We start from the raw sequence: 20,163 nt of genomic DNA on the forward strand, positions 1-20,163 counted from the left end.
AGCTGCATTTTAAAAAAAGCCTTTCATAAGGATTTGTTATTTTCCCAAGTATATATTGCTAGGGGTCCGAAGTATAAAGTGACTAACAAGAATTTAAATGTTAAAACATTATCTACTTCATACAAGAATTGTTTAGATAAACTAGATCAATATTTCTAAGCGCATTCAAAGAAGGAATGTTAGAATGACTCAATGTTAATAAGTTACCACTTAAAAGAAGAGCACATGTGTATTAAAGTAGGTGGGAGCACTCTGAATTCACCTTATTCATAAACGACTATTTTTCTCACTTTAAATCTCTTCACATTTTGAAAACAAACTTACTGTCTTCCAATCCTTATTTCATGTTCTTAATGGCTACTTTTAAAACAACATTTGCTTTTAAATTGGGAAACCAGCGCTTGGTAACTGAACTGCTGAAGTGAAATCAAGTGTTCAGTTCCCTTGAGTTCCGGTCTTCTTCGACCACTGACCAAATTCAAAATTGATTAACAAGCAATTAGGCTATCTTAGTGATGTTAAAATTAGCCACGGCCAGTAATGCATGTTATTGTTGAAATAATGCTGCTTAGATTTAAGAAACTTTATGTTAGAGAGCCTCTAAACCCAGTCACACAGAAGTGAAAAAAAATTAGACATCAATTAGAAACAGACACAAAAAGTCTGAATAACTTTCTATCTTACAATGATTTAATAATCCAGTAAGACCATAACAATTTACAAAAAAAAAAAGAAAAAAATCCAATGTTCTTCATGAAACACTGTGAATATCCACTTCAGTCAAAGGAGGTTACTCATGTCCTACAATAGCAAAGGTAGAATATGGAAGAAAAAATGCAGCACAAAATGAATGCAGTATTATATTAAGATACTTAACCAGCCGACTAAAGTGCTCCTTGTTCATCTGAAAGAAACCGAAAATGCGCTGAAGTCTCATTTCCCTCGGCTTCCGAAAAACCAAATACCAAACTGAACCTACTCAGTACTCCTGAATTCACCACTGCAAGTGTAAGCACTGTGTGGACTGAAGTGGTGCAGGGAAAGAAGAGCTGTAAACAACAAGAAATCTTCAGAGACTGAAGTGCTTTTCATCTGTCATTTAACCTATATTTTATACCTTTTATTCTCATCACCTGTGTATCTCCTGCACTTCTTATATTGTGGATGTCAAACTTCTGAGTGAATAGAAACATTCAGGAATAGGGGTTGAGTTGGAGTTTGTCCCCTAGAGATCCAAAAGCTAATGCCATCAGGTCAAGCTTATCACTGAAACTGAACTTACTGAACTTCAGGGTGTATTTTTCCTCAGTTTCAGCACTGCCTTAGGCAAAATCCTCCAAGCAACAAAGAACTCCCTCCATGCAACCACACCATTATTCACTTTTATTCATCCACAGAATGCATACTCCTTAGGTTATTGTGCTTTGACTATTAACTTTTCAGAAATCAGCAGAGGTAGGAAAACACAACATCTCTAACAGAAAATTCTTAAGTAGCAGAGTTCATAGAAAAATGTCATATGATCTCAGAAGGCTTCAAGAGATTCAGCAGAAAAAAAAAAAAGTAGCAGACACAGCAGTCTTATTTCATACTGATACTCTAAACTTGTCTTCTATTATACAGAACAAGGACAACACAAAGGGAAGTTAAAATGTCAGCATGCAAACATTTAAAGCTTAATTTTTTCTAGCAGTTTGAATGAGCAATCAAATTAGTCTCTTGGTCTGAACAGACAGGCAAACACATCCACTGGCACTGGTTTACCCAAAAAACAGCACCTTAAAGCTAATTAATATGATAGCTATCAATGAGAACATATGATTGCTGCCATAGGTGTGCCAGCATGTCTCTGATTAGATGGGTATCTTCTCAAGCACAATTTAATAGCATTTATACAGAAAGGATTCTGCAAAAAACTAAACAGCTATAAAAATTATCTTATTCTTCCAAAAATCTGAGTCCTCTTTCAGAGTCATATAACCTATAGTTGCAGACTTTTCTATCTCAAAAAAAGGAATTCTGTAGTTACCAAAAGCCAAATAACCTCCACCAACAATAAAACCCCAAAACCATGAAAACCCCCAAAACACCAAATAAACGCCAACACCACTTAACTTAATGCTCTATGCTCTATTTTTTATGGGTTTTGTGGGAAAAATGTTCCCTGGAAGAGCTCAAGTTACTGTAAGATCTAGTTTTCCACCATCCATTATCTGAAATTGTCAGAAGACCAAAGGGTGAAACTGCTTCTGGACTCTTCCCCAGTTGATTGAAAGGTTTATCAGTGGTATCACTGGAATGGAGATTTCATCATAAATCCTGTGTGACTTCAGGGCGTGGAGATTAATAAAGGCACATCATATACTGCAAAATTACAGAGCCTTTACAAGGAACAGCTGAATTCTCTTAGAGAACTCTGGACAGATGGCAGGATTTGACTATCACTAAATCAGCTTAGTCAAATACATTATTAGTTCTCCAGCCCAATATTTGCTGTGTATTCCCATGAAACTGCTGAATGAAAAGGGCAATGTGTCAAGCTTATAGCAAGTAAACATCAGAAATCCATTTTTCTCCAAGATCAATCTCCTCCTGGTGTGCTAGAAACTTATACAAATTACAAAAAAGAAAAAAAAAGCTTTTCTTGAAAAAGTAGCTCATTACAAAACACTAAAGATCAAAACCTAAACTCTACTTTTTTTGTGTATTTGCTATTTAATTAAATGTCTGTTAAGCTGCTTCTTTGCAACTATGGAGTATTTCAGGAAAATCAGGAGGTCAGACTGACTGCCACAGAACCCCCACATCAATGAACAAGCATAATGGGCTTTCAGGTATCTAAAATAACAGGTCCCTCAAAGGCTGGAGTGCAGCTTCTCTGTGAGATAATTCCATCAGCAAGGGATGAGTGCTTCACTTATCAGAACTGCCACATAATGCTCAAGCACAAATTAACGCTTGCAAGAAAAGATGCATGATTCTGCTTCAGTTTCTAGAAGGCAATTCTGAGCTCTTGTTAATTTTCCTCTTAAAAGCACATGGAATCAAAAGCTTTCATAGAATTACGAGATTTGTAACCAAGCATTCACAGAGAAATTTATTTTTTCAGTACATAATGAAAACTTATTTTGATGGAAATCACATGCATTCATATTTTACTAAAAGAAATGATTCTCAAACATTTTTGCCTGTCCTCTGTGCAGTGACATTTCTTCTCCCTTGTCACCGTAAGGTTAATGCTCAGGAAGGAGAACAAAGTGATTATTACTGTGCATGACAAGGATTGTTTGCTGCAGCAATTACTCTTCAATCAGAATGTTACTTTTGTTTACACTCAACAAGGATAAAAATATGAACCCTAGATATTACCATATGCTAAATACACATTTTACACTGCTTGAATTATGAGCAGGTAACAGATTTTAATACAGGTGTGGCATAGCTTTTAATGCAAAATTATGACACCTCTTTTGAAATCCTAACATTCTGTGCTATTAAATACCTGTTCTCATTTTCATGTGCATGAGAGAGGTGGTTAATTTTATTTGCATCAATACACTGAACTAACAGGTATATTACAGGTATATTCTCATTTATATGACAGTGAACACTGTATTCTTATAACCTGTATATTTATTCCCCTGAATTATTATCTAAAATACAGTCAAATGCTTCAAGTTTCCAATGAAAAGGTTAAAAAGAATTAGCTCCATAGACAAGTACTGTGATTTTCATTGTATGTTAAGATTTTTAATAGGTGCTAAGAGCTCATTAATAGAATTTGCATAGACGGCACACAGGCTCCCCGAAACATTTCTGCAATTGATTCCTTCTGTGATTTGACTCAGACTGAATGGTGTCAAGTAATTTATTCACCACTGTTTGGGACAAGCCATTTAATTCCCTTCTGACTCTTGAACAACGTGAGAGGTTGCGTGTGTCTCTGTGTTAGTGCACATCCTGGTTAACTGCATTAATCACACACAACACGCCTGTGCTCACTTAGGTGGGTCTTTTCAAATAGATGGCAATTAAACCCTCCTACATATGAATCACTTTGCATTCACAGAATACCTTCTATATGAGCACTAAATATTTACAAATGAGGCTGGCATATTTTATATAATTTCACCACCTTCGGCTGAGATGACTAAGGAGCGCTATCATTAAGTACATAACAGAGCTATAGGCAGGTGCAGATTAAACAAGGTCACCTTATTTCTTACTCCCATCCTCCTATTATGGCTATGGCACCTGGACTCTGAACCTGACACACCACTCATACTGCTGGCTTGAAATAAAATGTGTCTCAATTCTGGATAGTCTACAGGATGCTTTCCAAAAAAAAAAAAAAATTATGATTGTTATTCGTTAAGATTTTAAGAAGTTGCCCACATATTCTGGTATGTTCATTTAGGGCACACTCTCTTCCACAGGAATCAAAAAAAAAAGTGAGATGAGCTGTCTCTGCTGAATTCCTAGTTCTGAAAAACACAAACATCATCAACTTCAAGTCTAACACTGCAACCCCAAAGGAATTTTGCAGAAGGAAAAAGCTACTGACTCCTTCACAGCCTCCTTCAAAATGACAAAGATAAAGAGAAGAGTCAATATGCTAATGGTCACAGTGCTGCTTATTAGAGACATTTTAAAATGAAGCCTCTGTCTCACGGGAAGCTCCAATCTGCTTTTCAACTATCAACAAATACACTTTTAAAAGATCAAAATTAGAGAACTCTTTTCCCACGGAAGATGAAATACAGCATTTCGAACTGACTCTTACTAGATATTTTCATTTGAAGAAAAACGCTTCTACTTTCCCAAAACGAAGTATTTTATGTTTTGTTAAAAACATTTTAACAGTGGTTTATTAGCTGTATTTTTAGTGTTAGGGCCTTTGATTACCTTCCTTTTAAAAATCACAAAGCAAAAACATATTTACTACTGAAAGCATATGATACGCCAGATTATAATTTGTAAATAGGGCACTAGATTTGTGAACTGAGATTTTGCAAATCCTGAAACAAATGCAGGATGCATTTGTTTAAACCAAACCACACAAAGTAACAAAACATGCCTACTTCCATCTGTTATGAATTACTCCTTACACTGTATCCTGCAGAAAGAACATTTCTGGTTTTATTATTATTATTATTATTAATACTTGACAAAACCTAGATAGCCTTAGCTTTTTACTATCTGCAGTTGAATTAGCTGGCCTTTCATTTTGTCTTTATAACCAGCCATCACCATGCACAGTTTATCTATGAATAAGCCACTTGGTAGCAGTACTTTGTCACTTTCACATATATTATTGATGAGAAAGCTGACAAGCCGCCAATTAAGATGCTCCACCACTTGTCCCATCTCCAGGCTCAGCCTGAGGTACGGATGGAACAGCTAGAGTGAAAACTGGGTTTTACATTTCAAAGAAAGTTCAAAGGCAGTGAGAAAAGGCTGCCCTGCAAAGGACACAGAAAAGGTATTTATTGCTGGAGAAGTTTTTTGAGTAGACTGTCTTATTTACTCTGTATGATAATAAAAATTAGACTGTGAGTCCACATCTTGTTCAACTGGATGTCCTACTTAGTTTTGCATTCCGTCTTGGAATAAATCTATGAATCTGACATATAAAACAATTACAACACTAATCACAATTTAGTATCAAAAAATACAGATTCAAATAACGGTCAAGATATAAATCAAGCAGATTTAAATGGATTTGTGTTTCTGTTGTTACCCCAACAAGACATACAACGATATTTCTTGGACTCCAAAACATTGCCAAGTGATAAATTAAAGGTCATATCAAAAATTTCTGAAATCAAGATTAAATGAACAAACGACCCTGAGATCACTTGTATTCTCTCCTACCATCCAAATTCTCAGGTTGTCAAAAATCACTAAGCCATTCCATAAACTCTAAGTATTTACTTCATGACCAATTAGTCCCTTCTAAAATAAATATAACAGAATAATTTATCCAACAGAAATTACCCACATTAAATATTCTTTAAAATACACATATGTTTTAAAGAGATTAGCATCAAATGAGATTACACTGGCTGCATCGCAAATCCTTAATCTTGGTTTGAAAAACCACACAGCCTTTCTTTCCTGCATTTTCAAACATGAGACTAAATATCCCATGTAAAGACATGCTTATCAGCTGCCAGTGAAAGTCATAAATACAATAAACAGTACAACTTTACAACAATAACTCCACACTGTAAGTATACTACATCTACACTATAAGTTAATGAAAAAGAGCTGAGCTAAATCAGCACTCACAGAGAACACAAAATACTTCTCTTACCTCCATTTCTGTGCAGTGTAAACGGCCTGATTTATCTGTAAAAGAAAAAAAAAGTTTTCAGATAAATAAGAGAAGATGGAAAAACAAAACTAAAAAGTTGAGTCTTTTTTGAGTTATTGCCAAGTATTCCTTGTCCTACTTGAATCACACATTTCAATAATGCTCTTACTATATATGCATCATGGTATTAGCAACAAGAAGGCCCTACCCTTTTTATTTGGATCCTTTACAATACTGGCTTTTAAAAAGATGTGTCTTTAATGCCTGACTTCATTATTTAAATTGTACGATTGATGTTTGGCCATGGAGGGAACATGAGAACATGTTGGCTCAAATTAAGCAGTAGCAAATAGTCATTCCAAGAGAATAAGCAGCATTAATTCATAAACTAGGGAAAAGCCACTGTTTCATCTGATACTTCTGGGATTTCAAAGAGTTCAACAGAAATACGAAGTTCAAGCAAATTAAAGTTAAAACATTACTGTACTATTTTTGTAAGTCCCGCTTGTCAATTTTTGCATTTCCTCCAAGTTCAGAAGCATCACTTTGGAATTTGTATAATAAAAAAATTAAGTTTCTGAACTGCTTCTTTAAATTGAAATCTCAATTTTCTGAAGCACAAAATAGTTTTATGTCAAAGTGACCTGACAGCTTAGCAAAAAGAAGACTGAAATTTCACAGCACATTAGGAAAGTATCATGTCACTAAAAGCAGCAAGTTTATCATTTTCTATTAATAATCCTTAGCAAAGTAGGGTGAAGGAATCTTGACAGGATGATTTCCTGTTGGAAAAATTTTATTCAAGAAAGTTTATTGTTCCACAGAAATCCATCCATTTGAAAGGGGATCTACCCAAAACTTTAATTTCAAAACACATGGATATAAAATTTTACATTTTCTGTCTTAGCTTTTCAGCTTCATTGCATTCACACTGTTGGTTTAGAATTTGCAGCTTTGGACCCACTAGCATAGAGCCTACAAAACATATGACATAATTCTGAGACCTCATGTACTCAAAAACTAGAACAGGATGCATTTGCTTGACAGTGCGGACTCTAACAGCACATCTTCAGGTGATGATTAGGAAGGATTTACTGCAACAGTCTGGAAAAGCCTGTGATTTGTACCCATAACTGGAAGGACTATTTTATCAGACTGGCTGACAAGCCCAAGGAAGCTCAGCCAACTGGCTGGCACAAGGTTTGCACAGAGGAGTGATCACACTGACTTCATATGACAAATGTGAACGGCATGCAAAACACTCAGCTCTTGAAGAGTCACCTGCATAGAAAAGACCTGATTTTTCATACTGAACTGGTCACCTTGCCTTTGAAACTAAAGGTTAAACACATCCTGAATGAATAGCGAACAACCACCTAACAGAGTGAAAGTTGTTTACTTTCCTTTTGAACTGTTGCCAAAGCAAACTAATGCTTAGCACTGGTGTCTGACTTCAAAACCGAGTGCAGAAGAGTGACTTAAAAAGGCTTTTGCAGCACACGCTATCTTTTCAAAAGGAATGGTACCTCTGGTTCATTCACTTCCAGATGCACAGAATAGATTTTTTGGTGTTTAAAATGGTAACATTCCCGTGATTGCTACAAACTAGAAACAGGAAAAATTTACTAAGAACGTTTTTTAACTGCTAGGATTATTAGCAGATTTTTTAATATTAGGAGCTACTTTTGTGAAATCAAATGACAGGTGACCAAAACAATGTATCTTTATGATACAAGATGATACAAGATTAATTCAGAGAAATGTAGTCAAGATAGGGGAAGAAAAAGCACATGCTTTAAAAAGACATTACTTTTTTTTTTTTAAAAAAGACTACTTCATTAAAAAGTACTGATTTTAAACCTATAGTAATGCACTGCACAGAGTAGGCCACCGATGTCTGTAATCAATGATAGTTTAAAATATCTGGACTTGCATCTCCTATGGTCTAAGGGAACAGGAGCCAAGTTGTCCCCCAGATCCTCTGAGGAGCACCAAGTACTCATTGTTGCACCTCACATCAGCGCTGAGATCCTACGAACATCCTTTTAGCAGAAGTACCAAGCAAGTCCTGAAGCACAGAAAACAAATAAATCAGCCCAGACCAAAACAAGAAAGATGACACTTGACTTACTGAAAGTAACAGCAAGAAGCTTATCTTGCAGCTCCTTCGATAAACTTCCATGAAAGCTGTTCCTCAAGGAAAAGCACTCAAACTCTGGAGTGCTTTTTTATTATTAAACTCAACTATTTATTCCTATTTACACCGGGATTTTAAAACCCAATAGTATTGTCATGAGTGCACATGCAGGGGTAGGAAGGGGGAATAACAAGTCTTTCATGCACCCAGACAGGATCCTAGCTGGTGCAAGCAACTGACTTACAACACTTTAATATACACTGCATTATGGTAATTATTAACCATTCCATATGCCTCTGTACCCTGAGACCAGCTATACACTTAGCAGATTTCCCAAAGCTGTTCACAGTCACTTGTGGACTCCCTCCATTGGGAATTTACTACATTTCTGAAGAGATATTAACAATACTGTTGATGCACTCACATGCATCTACCAAGACTGAAATGAATTTGCTTTTATATGGCCTCTTCAAGCCAATTTATTTATACCGGCTTTATCTATACTGGCTGGGAGTAGAAATTTCTTCTCTCTTCAGCTGACATGACAGAAAAAGCAGTAACTCATAAATGTAGCCTAAGGGTCACACTCCCTTCATTAGCACGGGAGAAAAAAAAAAAAACAAAAACCAAAAAACCAAAAAAACCCGTAAGTCACAGAACAGTCTGTCTGCAAGCACGATGAAGTGCTTCCCTGGTAAACAGATGAAGCCTTAAAAAACTATTTCAGCTGTGCTTCTTAACATAAATGCAGACTTTTCCAGACTTCAGAACCATTCAACTAGATACTCATCTGTGCAGCATTTTTACCACTCTTACTGCCAAAAAATATTCAACAGTAATTTTCCATGACAGTTTTCAAACAGAAGCTAATGCATTCATTACTAATAAACTGCATAACTTTAACTGTCAACTTCAGTTTATAAACAAACTACGGTTTGGAAAATTAGATCATTTTCCCCTCTCAGCTTGTTGAAATGCAAAAAGTGAACAGTTTTTGAAAGAAGGAAAGTGACTTACATTGGAGGTTTCCTGTATTTCTAAAAACAGTCTCCAGAGAGACACATTTGACAGGAAAAAAAAAAAAAAGAAAAAAGAAAAAAGAAAAAAAGAAAGAAACCCCAAACCTTCATATTCATTTTTTTTGTTCTTCAAAAAGTATTCTTCTGTCACACCCTCAGCAAGGAAAGTCATGACAAACTCTCCTCAAGCACTAGGGAAGACTGTCTCATCCCTTCAGGCAGGAGCTCCCCGTACTCCTACCAATGATAAGCACACATTCAGGACTAAGTTTAAAAAGCAAAATAGATAACTCAGTAGGTTAGAATGGACTGACCCAAGGTATTTGTAGGACAGTATGTGGGATGTGCCAACCCGTCTGCACTCCTCTACCTGAAGAAAAATCAAGCTACAGAGTTAACTTTAGTGATGTGACACCATAATCACACAGCCACCATTTCAGCTATGATCAGCTGGTCTAAGAGCCCTGCAGCTCAGAGCATCTCCCTAGGCCTCCTCTAGTGTCTCAGACTCCTCTGCTCACATCCACAGGCAGTTCCTTCAAGACAGCTTCTTCCAAAATTGAAATGAAAAGCACTGATTTTCTGGCAACAGTGTGGCTGATGCACACATTGGCAAGAAACCTGAAACTCATTTTGTGTTAAAGATTAATATTATAATTAAATGTCACAGCCCACTTCCGCAGGTTTGGAGAGCAATCCAGCTGCTGTTGCTACAACAACAGAGCGCAAGTTGCCTTGAGGACTGAGGGACACTGCCTGTATGTACTGGATGACAGTGGAAGAGGATGAAGAAGGAACGTAAGGGCTAACCTAAGGCAAGGGAGCAAGGAAGAACATGACAATCACTAACTCCTTCCTTGAGCTGAATGGTCTTTAGTCACGCCCCCCCACCCTCCCCTATTAACAATAAACTGAACTTGTATTTGCTTTCTAGCTTTTGGAGATTTTTCAAGAGGCACTGTAGCTACAATAGTGAGCTTTTCTTTGTCCTTAAGAGAATGAGGACTCTTCAAGTTTAAAAAAAAAAAAAAAAAAGGTAAGTTCAGACTCACGTTTAAGCATTCAGAAACTGGAGTTTTGGTAACTCTGGAATTACCAAAATTAGAGATTTGGTAAATAACCTGAACATGGTCAGATTAGTTACCAAAAATGACAAGTTCATCAATACAAGAGTCAAGATGAGCACCAATAAAAGGAAAGGGAAAGAAAGAAGAAAACAAAGGCAATCATGCCACAGAAGGAAAAGAGATAAATATGCAATGAATGAGATTTGTAATTAAATGAAGGGAGAGGAAAGCATTGATGTAGGAGAAGTGAGCCAGGCTGAGGACAGTGAAAACTGGTATGATAAAAAGAATCAGGAAAAAAAAAAAGTGAAAAAAATAAAGACATACCGGCAAAGGATATCTTAGGAGTAAGACATATCAGGATGCAGGGAAGAAGGTCAAAAAGAGTGAGAATGTAACGAAGTGGAAGGAAGCAGACAGGATTAGGAGAGGTAATCAGAGACCCCTCAGAGCAGGAAGCACAGAGAACCAAGTTCTTAAGAAAGTAACAAGCAAACACTTATGCTTTGAGGATCAACATACCCCTCCTTCAAACTGTAGTTACAAGGTAACAAGAAATGGGATGACATTTTAGAGCTTTTTGGATACGACTCATGGTTTCTGTATCAGACTACAGCTGATGACTTAGTAATTATATTTTTCTGCTTAGGAAAGAGAAAAATGTAAAAATTTTAAGAGAATACGAGGAAAATCCTTAGAGAGGTTTCTAGACCAATGGTAATCAGGACTTTCCTTCCCTGTGCCAATTTTTTTCATGCCTTCATTTTTCTCCATTCAACACTTCATTGAACTTATTCCTCATTTTGAACAGTCATAAGCATTTTTTGTCTATTGCACAAAGTAAAGGTAATGACTAAGAGATCTTCTGTATTAATACCCTGTTAAATTTTTAATAAGAGTATTTTAAATTGCAAATTAACAAATCCATGCTACCTTAGTTCTACCTCCTAAGATATAATTACATGGTCGCTCTTTGTCTTGTCTCATTTCTATTCTGCACAAGGCTGTGATCAACATACCATTTTTCTGTGTTCCACTGCTCGATCTCCTTAGCAAATCTCTAGGTTTTCCTAGGGATCACATCAATTTTTGTTACTCCAAGATAAATACTGTGGTAGTTCTGCATTTCCAAGTGCTGCTGGACTCCATTCACAGCTGCCAGTCCCTTCTTTAGATGCTTAAATACAGATACTGCACTCATCCTCCTCTGGTCTGTACAGGTATCAACTCTTCCCAAAAAAAGTGTGAATTCACAGAGTTCATGTGTCTTGATTTTTATTTTATTTTTCAAATTTCTGTTACTCTGATCATATCCCAGTTTTTCCTGGAGCTACCCCATTGCCTGCTCATTCAACAAGTATGTGTGCTCCTAGCAGAGCTGTGACTATTCAAGTTTCTCCCATCATTTCTGATGGATCCAGAGCTTCAAGCAGGTTACAGCTTTTCTAAACTGGTAACTCAGCACTACTGGATCTGTTAAGAACTGTCACCAGCTGTTAATAAACTCTCTCAGGTAAATGAAAAAGGAGTTCTATTAATTCTTCTCTACCTCAGCTATGTCTTTGCAGTCTTGTATTTGTACTACACAAAGAGACTCATCTCCTTTTGTTCCTCTTAAAATGCACAGTAATAAAATACAGTAATGCAGCCATAGTTGCATGTGTCATGCAAGCTGTTTTAAGGTTTTATCAGGAATAGAACAATATTGTCTCATTGGATCTGATGCTCTAATGTGATAAACTAATTCAGAAACAAAGAGTAAAACACTCCTCAGTTTCCGTTTAACAGATATTATAAAAAAGCTTCTCCACTTTCATGAAGATATGTTCATTGCCAACATGGATGCAGGATGTTACATACCTTTAGCCCTCTTGTCACCTGCAACATTCCTACTGCACACTTGGCAAAAACACTCAGGTTTGGGTAAGACTCATCCACAGCTCTGGTGGCGTGCGGGACACTAGCACTGCCTGTCCCTGACCCTGTCCTGCTCTGAATCATCCTGTTTGAGGCTCTCTCTCTCTCTCTATCTCTCTTCCCCTCTTGTCACATCATACACTGCTACTGTCTTCATTTTCAAAGCTCCACTTGTGCTCCCCCAGTCCCACCTGTCACCTCTCGCTGAGCACTGTGGGGTGTGCTATCACCTCCAGCCAGCCCTGAAGCTGGACTCCATTATCCATTACCTATTTCCCCTCCCTCCAAAAAGCATCTTTGTTCTTTCTCCAGCAATAACCAATAGAGACATAATTTTAACTGTCCACAACATGACTCATTTTTCACTCTGCAATTGCTGTTAACAATGACAACTAAAATTCCATTTTCCTTTCTAAAGCAACGTTTTTACTGCATTAGCCAAGAAAATCTCTGTTAAAGTACAAATAGTACAAATGTCTTATCTTTAAGTCATTATTAAAACCAGAAGCCCACAATGCCTCAAAGTTCTTCTTTCAAAGTTCAATGTTTTCCTTAGGAATAAATGCAGTTTTCAGACAACACCAAATCAGAGTGTGTTCATTCACTGCATACTTATCATCTTCAACATTTCTCCATACAAATACAGGCAACTAAGGTCACTTATCCCTGTTGGCAATTTCTTTCCATTTCTTTCGTGCAGGCATCTGAAATACACATTTTTTTAAAAAAACCAAATACCATTTTTTTTTTGTTTTTTAAAACCAAATTATTCTGTTATGCTGAGATCTTTTCTTTGCCTATTTTGTCTTCCCTCACCAGAGCTGCCTACAACAGGATGCCCAGGATCTGGTGATATTCACAGAGCCCACGTTACCCCCAGTGCACAGGATGCATACCTGTAAGCCATGACTGGAAGCCTTCCTGTTCACACTTGCCTACTGGGAACCACAGTGATGACACAAAGCCTGACATAAGTAAGGCCTAAGCTTTCTCTCTTCCACAGATCAGTAGAGCAAGACAAGTAAAAGCACCAACTCACCGAGGCTCCTCTCTGCTGTCTAGTACTATTTTGCTCCGACCTCGACACTTCACATCCAGCATCAAAATACCTATATAGGTATCTATCTTAAAACTCATGCACAAAAAAGTGAGGCTCATTACATCAAGCCTTACTATTTTCAAATACAGATGTTTCTGAACACCCTTGAATTAGATTTGAATTCTGAACATAATTAAGTCTTCATCCTAAAGGTTTTATTTATTTTAGCACTATTCATGGCAACACCTCTTTCAAAACTTAAACATCAAGAAAGGCTCATCATCTTTGAAAAGGGTCAACAAAATTAGAAGAAAAATGGTAGTACATTCATTTTCCTCTAAAAATCATGCATATTTTTCCTCAGTGCTTCACTGGGGACTGACAGATAAGAATGTCTTCATGCACTCAAGTTGATTTGCATCTATTCATCCTGTTTCTCCATTCTTTCCTTCCAAAACCTGGGCACACATGGATGTAAGAGGGACATGGAAGTCATTAAAACTGCCAAGACAACACAAACTATTCTTTTTCAGCATGTCTCACCCTGGGCCCTCCAAGTCCCGTGAAAGCCACCATGCAGTCAACTTTTCTGTGATCTTTTTGATTCAAAGCCAGAATTCTCCATGCATTATGCCCTCCTGCTGAATGCCTGGCAGGCATTTCCAAGAGAAAAATCTGCACAGTATTTACTTCTGGTAAGACCAGCAGTAATTCCCCTGCGTGCTTTCTCTCCTAGGGCTGGAGGACAAGGCAAAAGAAGGGCCACTGACACTACCCACAGTTCAGGGTCTCGGGAGGGAGACAGAAGGCCGAGGAGCACCACAGTCATGCCAGCCCTCATCAGTCAACAGCTGGAAGTGAGCCCGACTCGGTGTCTGAAATACCCTTCTTTGCCACTTTCAGAGATCCTTGTGGCTGTTCCTCTTCGGGAGCTCAGTGCAATGCCCAAAGTTGGTGGCTGCCTTTGCTAAGCCAGGGATCTGGCACTAACAAAACACGCAGGGAAAACCCTTATTTTACCAAGCCTGCTCACCCCCAAAACTGTTCTGTTTCCCACCTCTTGGAAGGAGGTGGCACAGCCTCTGTGCTGAAAAGCAAGAGCTCCTTATCCAGCTGGCAGCAATGACACACCCCCAATGAAACAGCCTGCAGAGCCCTACAGTATCCTGGTGCCCCTGGATCCCGGGCATGATGTTGACTGTCAGCTCTTGTGCAGGTTTTCTGCTTCTGTATCTATCATTTCATTATTGCTTCAAGTTTATAAAAACATGAGTAAATGTGGTTCTGTAAGAAGAGAGCTTGGAGGAGTCAAACCACGTGTTTACCCCAAACGTTTTAGCTCATTCAGAAGGTATTTTTTTATTTCATCTGGCACTTTGCTGGATGCCACCGTTAGCTCTTTTCATATAAATTGCACGTAACAAAGACTGCTAAAGCACCCATTAGTTAAAATAAATTCTGCAATGTATCTCCAATTTCACCACGGGTATTTCGAAGCAACCCACACTTCTGTGGTATTTAGATGTCAGACAATGATCCATACTAAGACAACCACAGTGAGCTTAACACTAATTTTGCATATTCATGCAAAATCTTTCTTTCTTATTTTGGTTCTAGAGAAGTAAAAAGGTTTGCACTGCTCTGTAAAAATATGCCTTCGTGGGCATCTCTAGAGCAAACTCTGTGACACAACTGTGTTTGCTCCTGACTTCGCCCGAGTCCCACTGACAGGCGTGACTGATCACATCGTTCGCCACAATCCTGGACAAAGCCCGAATGTTCGGTCTCCAAAGACACCATTCTTCAGGGATTCTTTTATTTGCCCACACAGGATTCTGTTGTTTACTAGAACAGAAACTAACAGCCAATATATGTTCTTATGAGTTATCCAAACCTATGCACCAACCTACACCTATACATTTTTTTATGTATTGCTGGAACAAAACAGCTTTACAACTCAGAGCGCGCTAACCCGCAGAACCCCTATTGCTCTAACAAACCTCCTGACACAGGCATTTAGATCTAAATTGTCTGAAATACAAAGGCAGGAAAACAATTAGCAGGAATCCTTCCGGATCCTCCTCTTGTCAGGGATTCAGGTGATATCAATGGTGACATGAAAATTAACAACTGGGCGGCATTTTCATCCCTCATCTTTCTACTTATTTTTAATCAAAACCTTACACTTTTTTTAAGATAATGAAATATTAATAGATCACACTGATAAAACTGGAAAGATCTGAAAATGAGTCTCTGGTTTTGTATAAGGACTGGGATTCAACTCCAAGGGCATTTTCCTGCCCCACTATCAGTGAAACTCATCTCTTTCCTATCTCAAGGACATTTTTCTTCAATTTCTATGTATGGTTACTTAGAATTTCAAGTATTGAGCATGAACTGGAAAACTTTTTCACAAGAAACTGCTCTGGAAAAGTACCATCAGTTTCTACACAATCAGTACTTCTTTCTAAGAGAACTCTAATTTGTATCTTGAAAGTCAAATTACTGCGACCATAGAGCTTCAGGGCCTGTTACGTTGTACTATTCCCCAGGCCACAGAGCCAGGTTCTTCCCAAGCTTTCACTGGTGCAAAGAGAACACAGGAGCCTACAGACAAATTGCCATTCCAGAGGCTCAAGCTGGAACTGGCTGAGAAAGCTCATTAATCATCACCCAAAGAGAATGAAGGGAGCAATAAGGAAAAGAACAGGAACAGTTCAAAAGATACCAACGAGAAGCAAGCCTTCTGTTAGCTCCTCAATATTCAGTATAGTCAATTCCCAACTTTTGATGGGAACATAACAATTTCCAGCGAAAACCTGCTCCAAGTTTCACAAATCAAAGAACACACAAAATCCATTGTGAAAGCTTGGAGGCTGAGCAGCCTCCGTTTCCAAAGCCTATTCAAAATTAGGTGTGAGGAAGGCCAGGGACAGGGAGAGGACCCCAAGAGGAATCTTGCTTCTTTTCAAATCCAGGCACCTAGCGGCCTGCAGCTGATAGAAAAGCGGGTTCACCAAGGATGTTCTAGGAAGGGACAGCTGGCAGAAAAATCCCCGCCTCCCCTTTTCTATTATATGCACTGGAGGGGGTACTCTCCCTTGGATAGCTCCTGCCTCCTGCTTTCCTGGGAGGTCTTAACAGACTGGTTATCTTTGTTTAGATACATATATACACTCTCTAGAGATTCTCAAGATATAAGCATACATATGTGGTGCTATACAAAATATTACATACACTAATAAGGTGAAAAAGGAAAAAAATGAAAAATAGACAGGGTTAGAATATTTTTTAAAAATCTCATCCATCCAAAAATTTAGATGTGGTAGCAACATACACAGTGTAGCACATGTTGACTAAAACATTTTCACAATAAAGCTTAAAATAAACATGATGGATGTCAGTGAGGGGCCTGAACTTTATATTCAAGTATATTCAACACTCTCCTACAGCCAGTAATGATACACTGTAAGAGGAAAGAGAGTAAGACCACCAATAGCAAGAAAAAAGGCCACAAAAGAAAGAAATACATACTAAACTAATGTATTTCCTGCAATAGGAAAGAGAAAAGAAAAAGTCTTGATGTCATCTCAAAAAGTCTTGATGCCATCGTGTGCTGCTTTTGCAAGCAAAAGCAGCACACGACATGCAACACAGAACTCTTCAATGTGCTTGTGACATGCAGATGCCTTGGTCAGGAGCGCATTTTTCTGGAATTTCTGGGTGTTGGTCTGGCATTTAATTAACATTACAAAGACCTGTTTTTAAAAACAATTCTAAAAGCACACCAGATCACATTTAAATGCAAGTCATTATTAGACTCATTACAACTGCCGAACTAAATTATGTCCTTTCTTCCACTAAATATATTTTGGTATTTGCATGTACCACTAGCTCCAAACTGCATTACTGCAAGTGTCTGCCAAAAGACTTTGCAGACAGGCACTGTATCAAAAGGCTTCATTAAATCGTAACACCAGGCATAATATCCGTGCTCTAAATGCTGAGGGCTCCATTAATCCCATTTTGTGAATTTACCACTGCCTTCTGATTCACACGACTTTAAAATGCTGAAGCCTCTGTCTTCCCGGAAAATTCTGTGACGCTGAACATGGGCTAGGCTGATACTGGGGAACACCATCATGTATGTGATAACCGACCACATCCCTCTGCTGCCCATCTTTGATTTGTTTTCAGAAATAGACCGAGCTTTACTTGCAACAAAAACATACTGCTTTTCACATTTAAAATCAGAAGCTTTGAAAGGCTGAGAAACAGGCATGCGCCCTCATTTCCCCTTCCAATGCAAAATACGCTTTCCTGGGTATTTTAACGAAGCAGATGGTAGGTGCTAAGCCCCTCTACACGGCTTTCTCACTTACTTAGTGTCAGCACCCATCTAAATGGATCTATTTCTAATAGGCACCTTTTGACGCCAGACCGTTCCGGAAGCCCCTGAGGGATGCGCGGCCCGGCCGGAGGAACCCAAAGAGCGGGGAGCCCGCAAGAGCGGCGCTCCCGGCGTGCGGATGACACGGGATTGATTACGCACCGGGAGAGACGACGCAATTATAAAACACCGAACCCTCATTCGCCTGCCCGTGCCCGCACGCAGGCGATCGCATCCCAGGCGAGGGGTTCTACCTTTCCACGCCCGACACCGAGATGCCGCAGGGACACACACACACACACGCAAACCCCCACAGCCCCCGGCACGACCGAGGAGCCGAGCGCTCGCCCACCGCGACCCTCGGGCGGGAAGGACAGTCACGTCCCGGACAAAGGCTGATGGAGACGGGCGGCCGCCCGCGCCCGACCCGCGGCTGCTGCCGCCGAGGGTTGCGCGGGGTCGGCGCCGGCGGCGGCCCCCCGGCCTTACCTGCGGCGGGCGGGGGCGGCCGGTCGGGCTCGTCCTGCTCCAGGGTGACGGCGCCGTCCCGCCAGACGCGGAGGTGCGCGGCCGCCGCCCCCAGCCTGGCGGCGGGGGTCTCTCCGCGGCGGGCGCGGGCGCGCAGCGAGGCGCAGCACTGGTAACACACGGCCCACGCCTGCTCCTCGTTGATGGGCTGGTTGTAGAGCCGAAGGATCTCCTCCAGCGACAGCGCCTCCGGCTGCTGGCCGGACCCGCCGCCGCCGTCCTCCTCCTCCTCGGCGGCCGGGCGGGAGGCGCCGGGCTGGGGCTCCATGCCCGGCGTCCGCCGCGGTGCTCCTCGCTCAGTGAGCGGCCCCGCCGCCGCGGCAGCGGCTGCTGATGCTGCTGCTTGCGCCGATGCTGCTGCTGCTGCTGCTGCTTGTGCTGCTGCTGCCGCCCGGTCCCGCCGTGCTCATCCTCTCCGCCCCGCTAGTGCCACCAGGCCGCCGGACGGACAGCCCGGCCCGCGCGGCAGGCAGCAGGAGCCAGGAAACAAGCAGGAGTCAGGAGGAAGGCAGGCACAGGATCGGCGCCCGGTCCGCCCGCTGCCGCCGCCGCCGCCGCAGGGGGAGCGACAGCTCATAGCAACGCAATGGCGTCCTCGTCCTCGCCCGCCCCCGCCGCGCGGCGCCGCCCGCCGCCGCAGCGCCCCCTGCCGGCATGGCCGCCATTGCGGGCGGGGGGATCCACTCGGCGCTGCCACGGCAACCCGCGCCCGCAACCGCCCGTCGGAGCGCTCGGCTTCCCGCTTCGCCGGAGACACGGAGAGACGCGGTGCACTTGTCCCACAGCCCTCGGGCCGCTGTTTCTGCGCCGGGGGTTGGCAACCACCACCCTCAGAAACAAATAACACCCGGCGGGACGCGGGGATGACACTCCCTGCAGCCCCAAGTGTTGAACACTTGACACCAACCCGCGCCATCACGGATGCAGCGAAACGCATTAGCAGGACCCCGCTTTCACAGCGGGAGGGCGAGTGCCTTTGAATTCCAGGGTCTCCCCTCCCAAAGCAAACACTTCCTCCGGGAAAACTCCATCCTCGGCAGCAGCGAGGCTGGAAGCGTCCACGGTACACAGAGAGGCTAGCAGAGTTAAACCAGCCCAGTGTGGAAAGGGAACAAGGGAATCGTCTTCCAAGCAGCTGGGAACTGACGTCCCAGCTGACTGCACACACCTGGGCACCAGAAGGGCACAGCCCTTCTTCATGCCAGCTTCGCCCCAGGCAAACGAGCATTTTCACGCAGTAAAGCATCAGACTAAATAACCTGGAGCTCACGCCCAACACACGGCGTTTCTCTCTTTAGTCTTCTACCTCTCAGATGCGAAAGGAAACTCAAAATCTCCAGTTCGCACCTGATCCACTGGGAGCCGGGAGGCTGAGGGACAGCGCCGGGAGTGCCCCCTGCCGTACAGGAGCGGTACCGCAGCTGGGCATGGGCCCCCGCCGCCGGCTCCAACCAGGCAGCTCCTCTCTTCCCATTCCACCTCCAGCTCCCTTTTCACTTCCATTTCTACTGAACGCCGCTTTTTCCCTCTTTCCTCTTGTGTAACATACAGTGGTGCATATAAGATACAACTGGTACTTAAATAATGCTCTTAAACTCGGCAATACTCACTATGCAATATGATCCAGGCTTACAGGCCACATTTAGATACAAGGAAATTGGGGGAGAAATTGTACTTGTGAAGCTTTTATCAGCGTCCTGTATGCTGTATAACAGCCAAACGAGAGCGTTTTGATCTTTCAGGTATAAGA

At 41.1% G+C, this 20,163-nt stretch overlaps 1 protein-coding gene across 4 annotated transcripts in view; it reads right to left on the reverse strand.

Moving 5' to 3' along the window:
• Window positions 1-18,738, reverse strand: part of SPIRE1 (spire type actin nucleation factor 1) — a 128,272-nt gene extending 109,534 nt beyond the window's left edge. For all 4 annotated transcript variants that reach the window (XM_066183852.1, XM_066183835.1, XM_066183843.1 and 1 more), the window contains exons 1-2: window positions 18,375-18,738; window positions 6,317-6,351 (exon numbers count right to left, since the gene is read on the reverse strand). In XM_066183852.1, the coding sequence (XP_066039949.1) occupies window positions 6,317-6,351; window positions 18,375-18,681 (342 nt within the window). In that variant the 5' untranslated portion in view covers window positions 18,682-18,738. The remainder of the gene's footprint in view (window positions 1-6,316; window positions 6,352-18,374) is intronic.
• Between the last annotated feature and the right edge of the window lie 1,425 nt (window positions 18,739-20,163).

The sequence above is a fragment of the Chamaea fasciata genome, unplaced genomic scaffold (assembly GCF_029207755.1).
Source record: "Chamaea fasciata isolate MVZ Bird 193981 ecotype frontalis unplaced genomic scaffold, bChaFas1.0.hap1 SCAF_1, whole genome shotgun sequence".
NCBI classification, from domain to species: domain Eukaryota; kingdom Metazoa; phylum Chordata; class Aves; order Passeriformes; family Sylviidae; genus Chamaea; species Chamaea fasciata.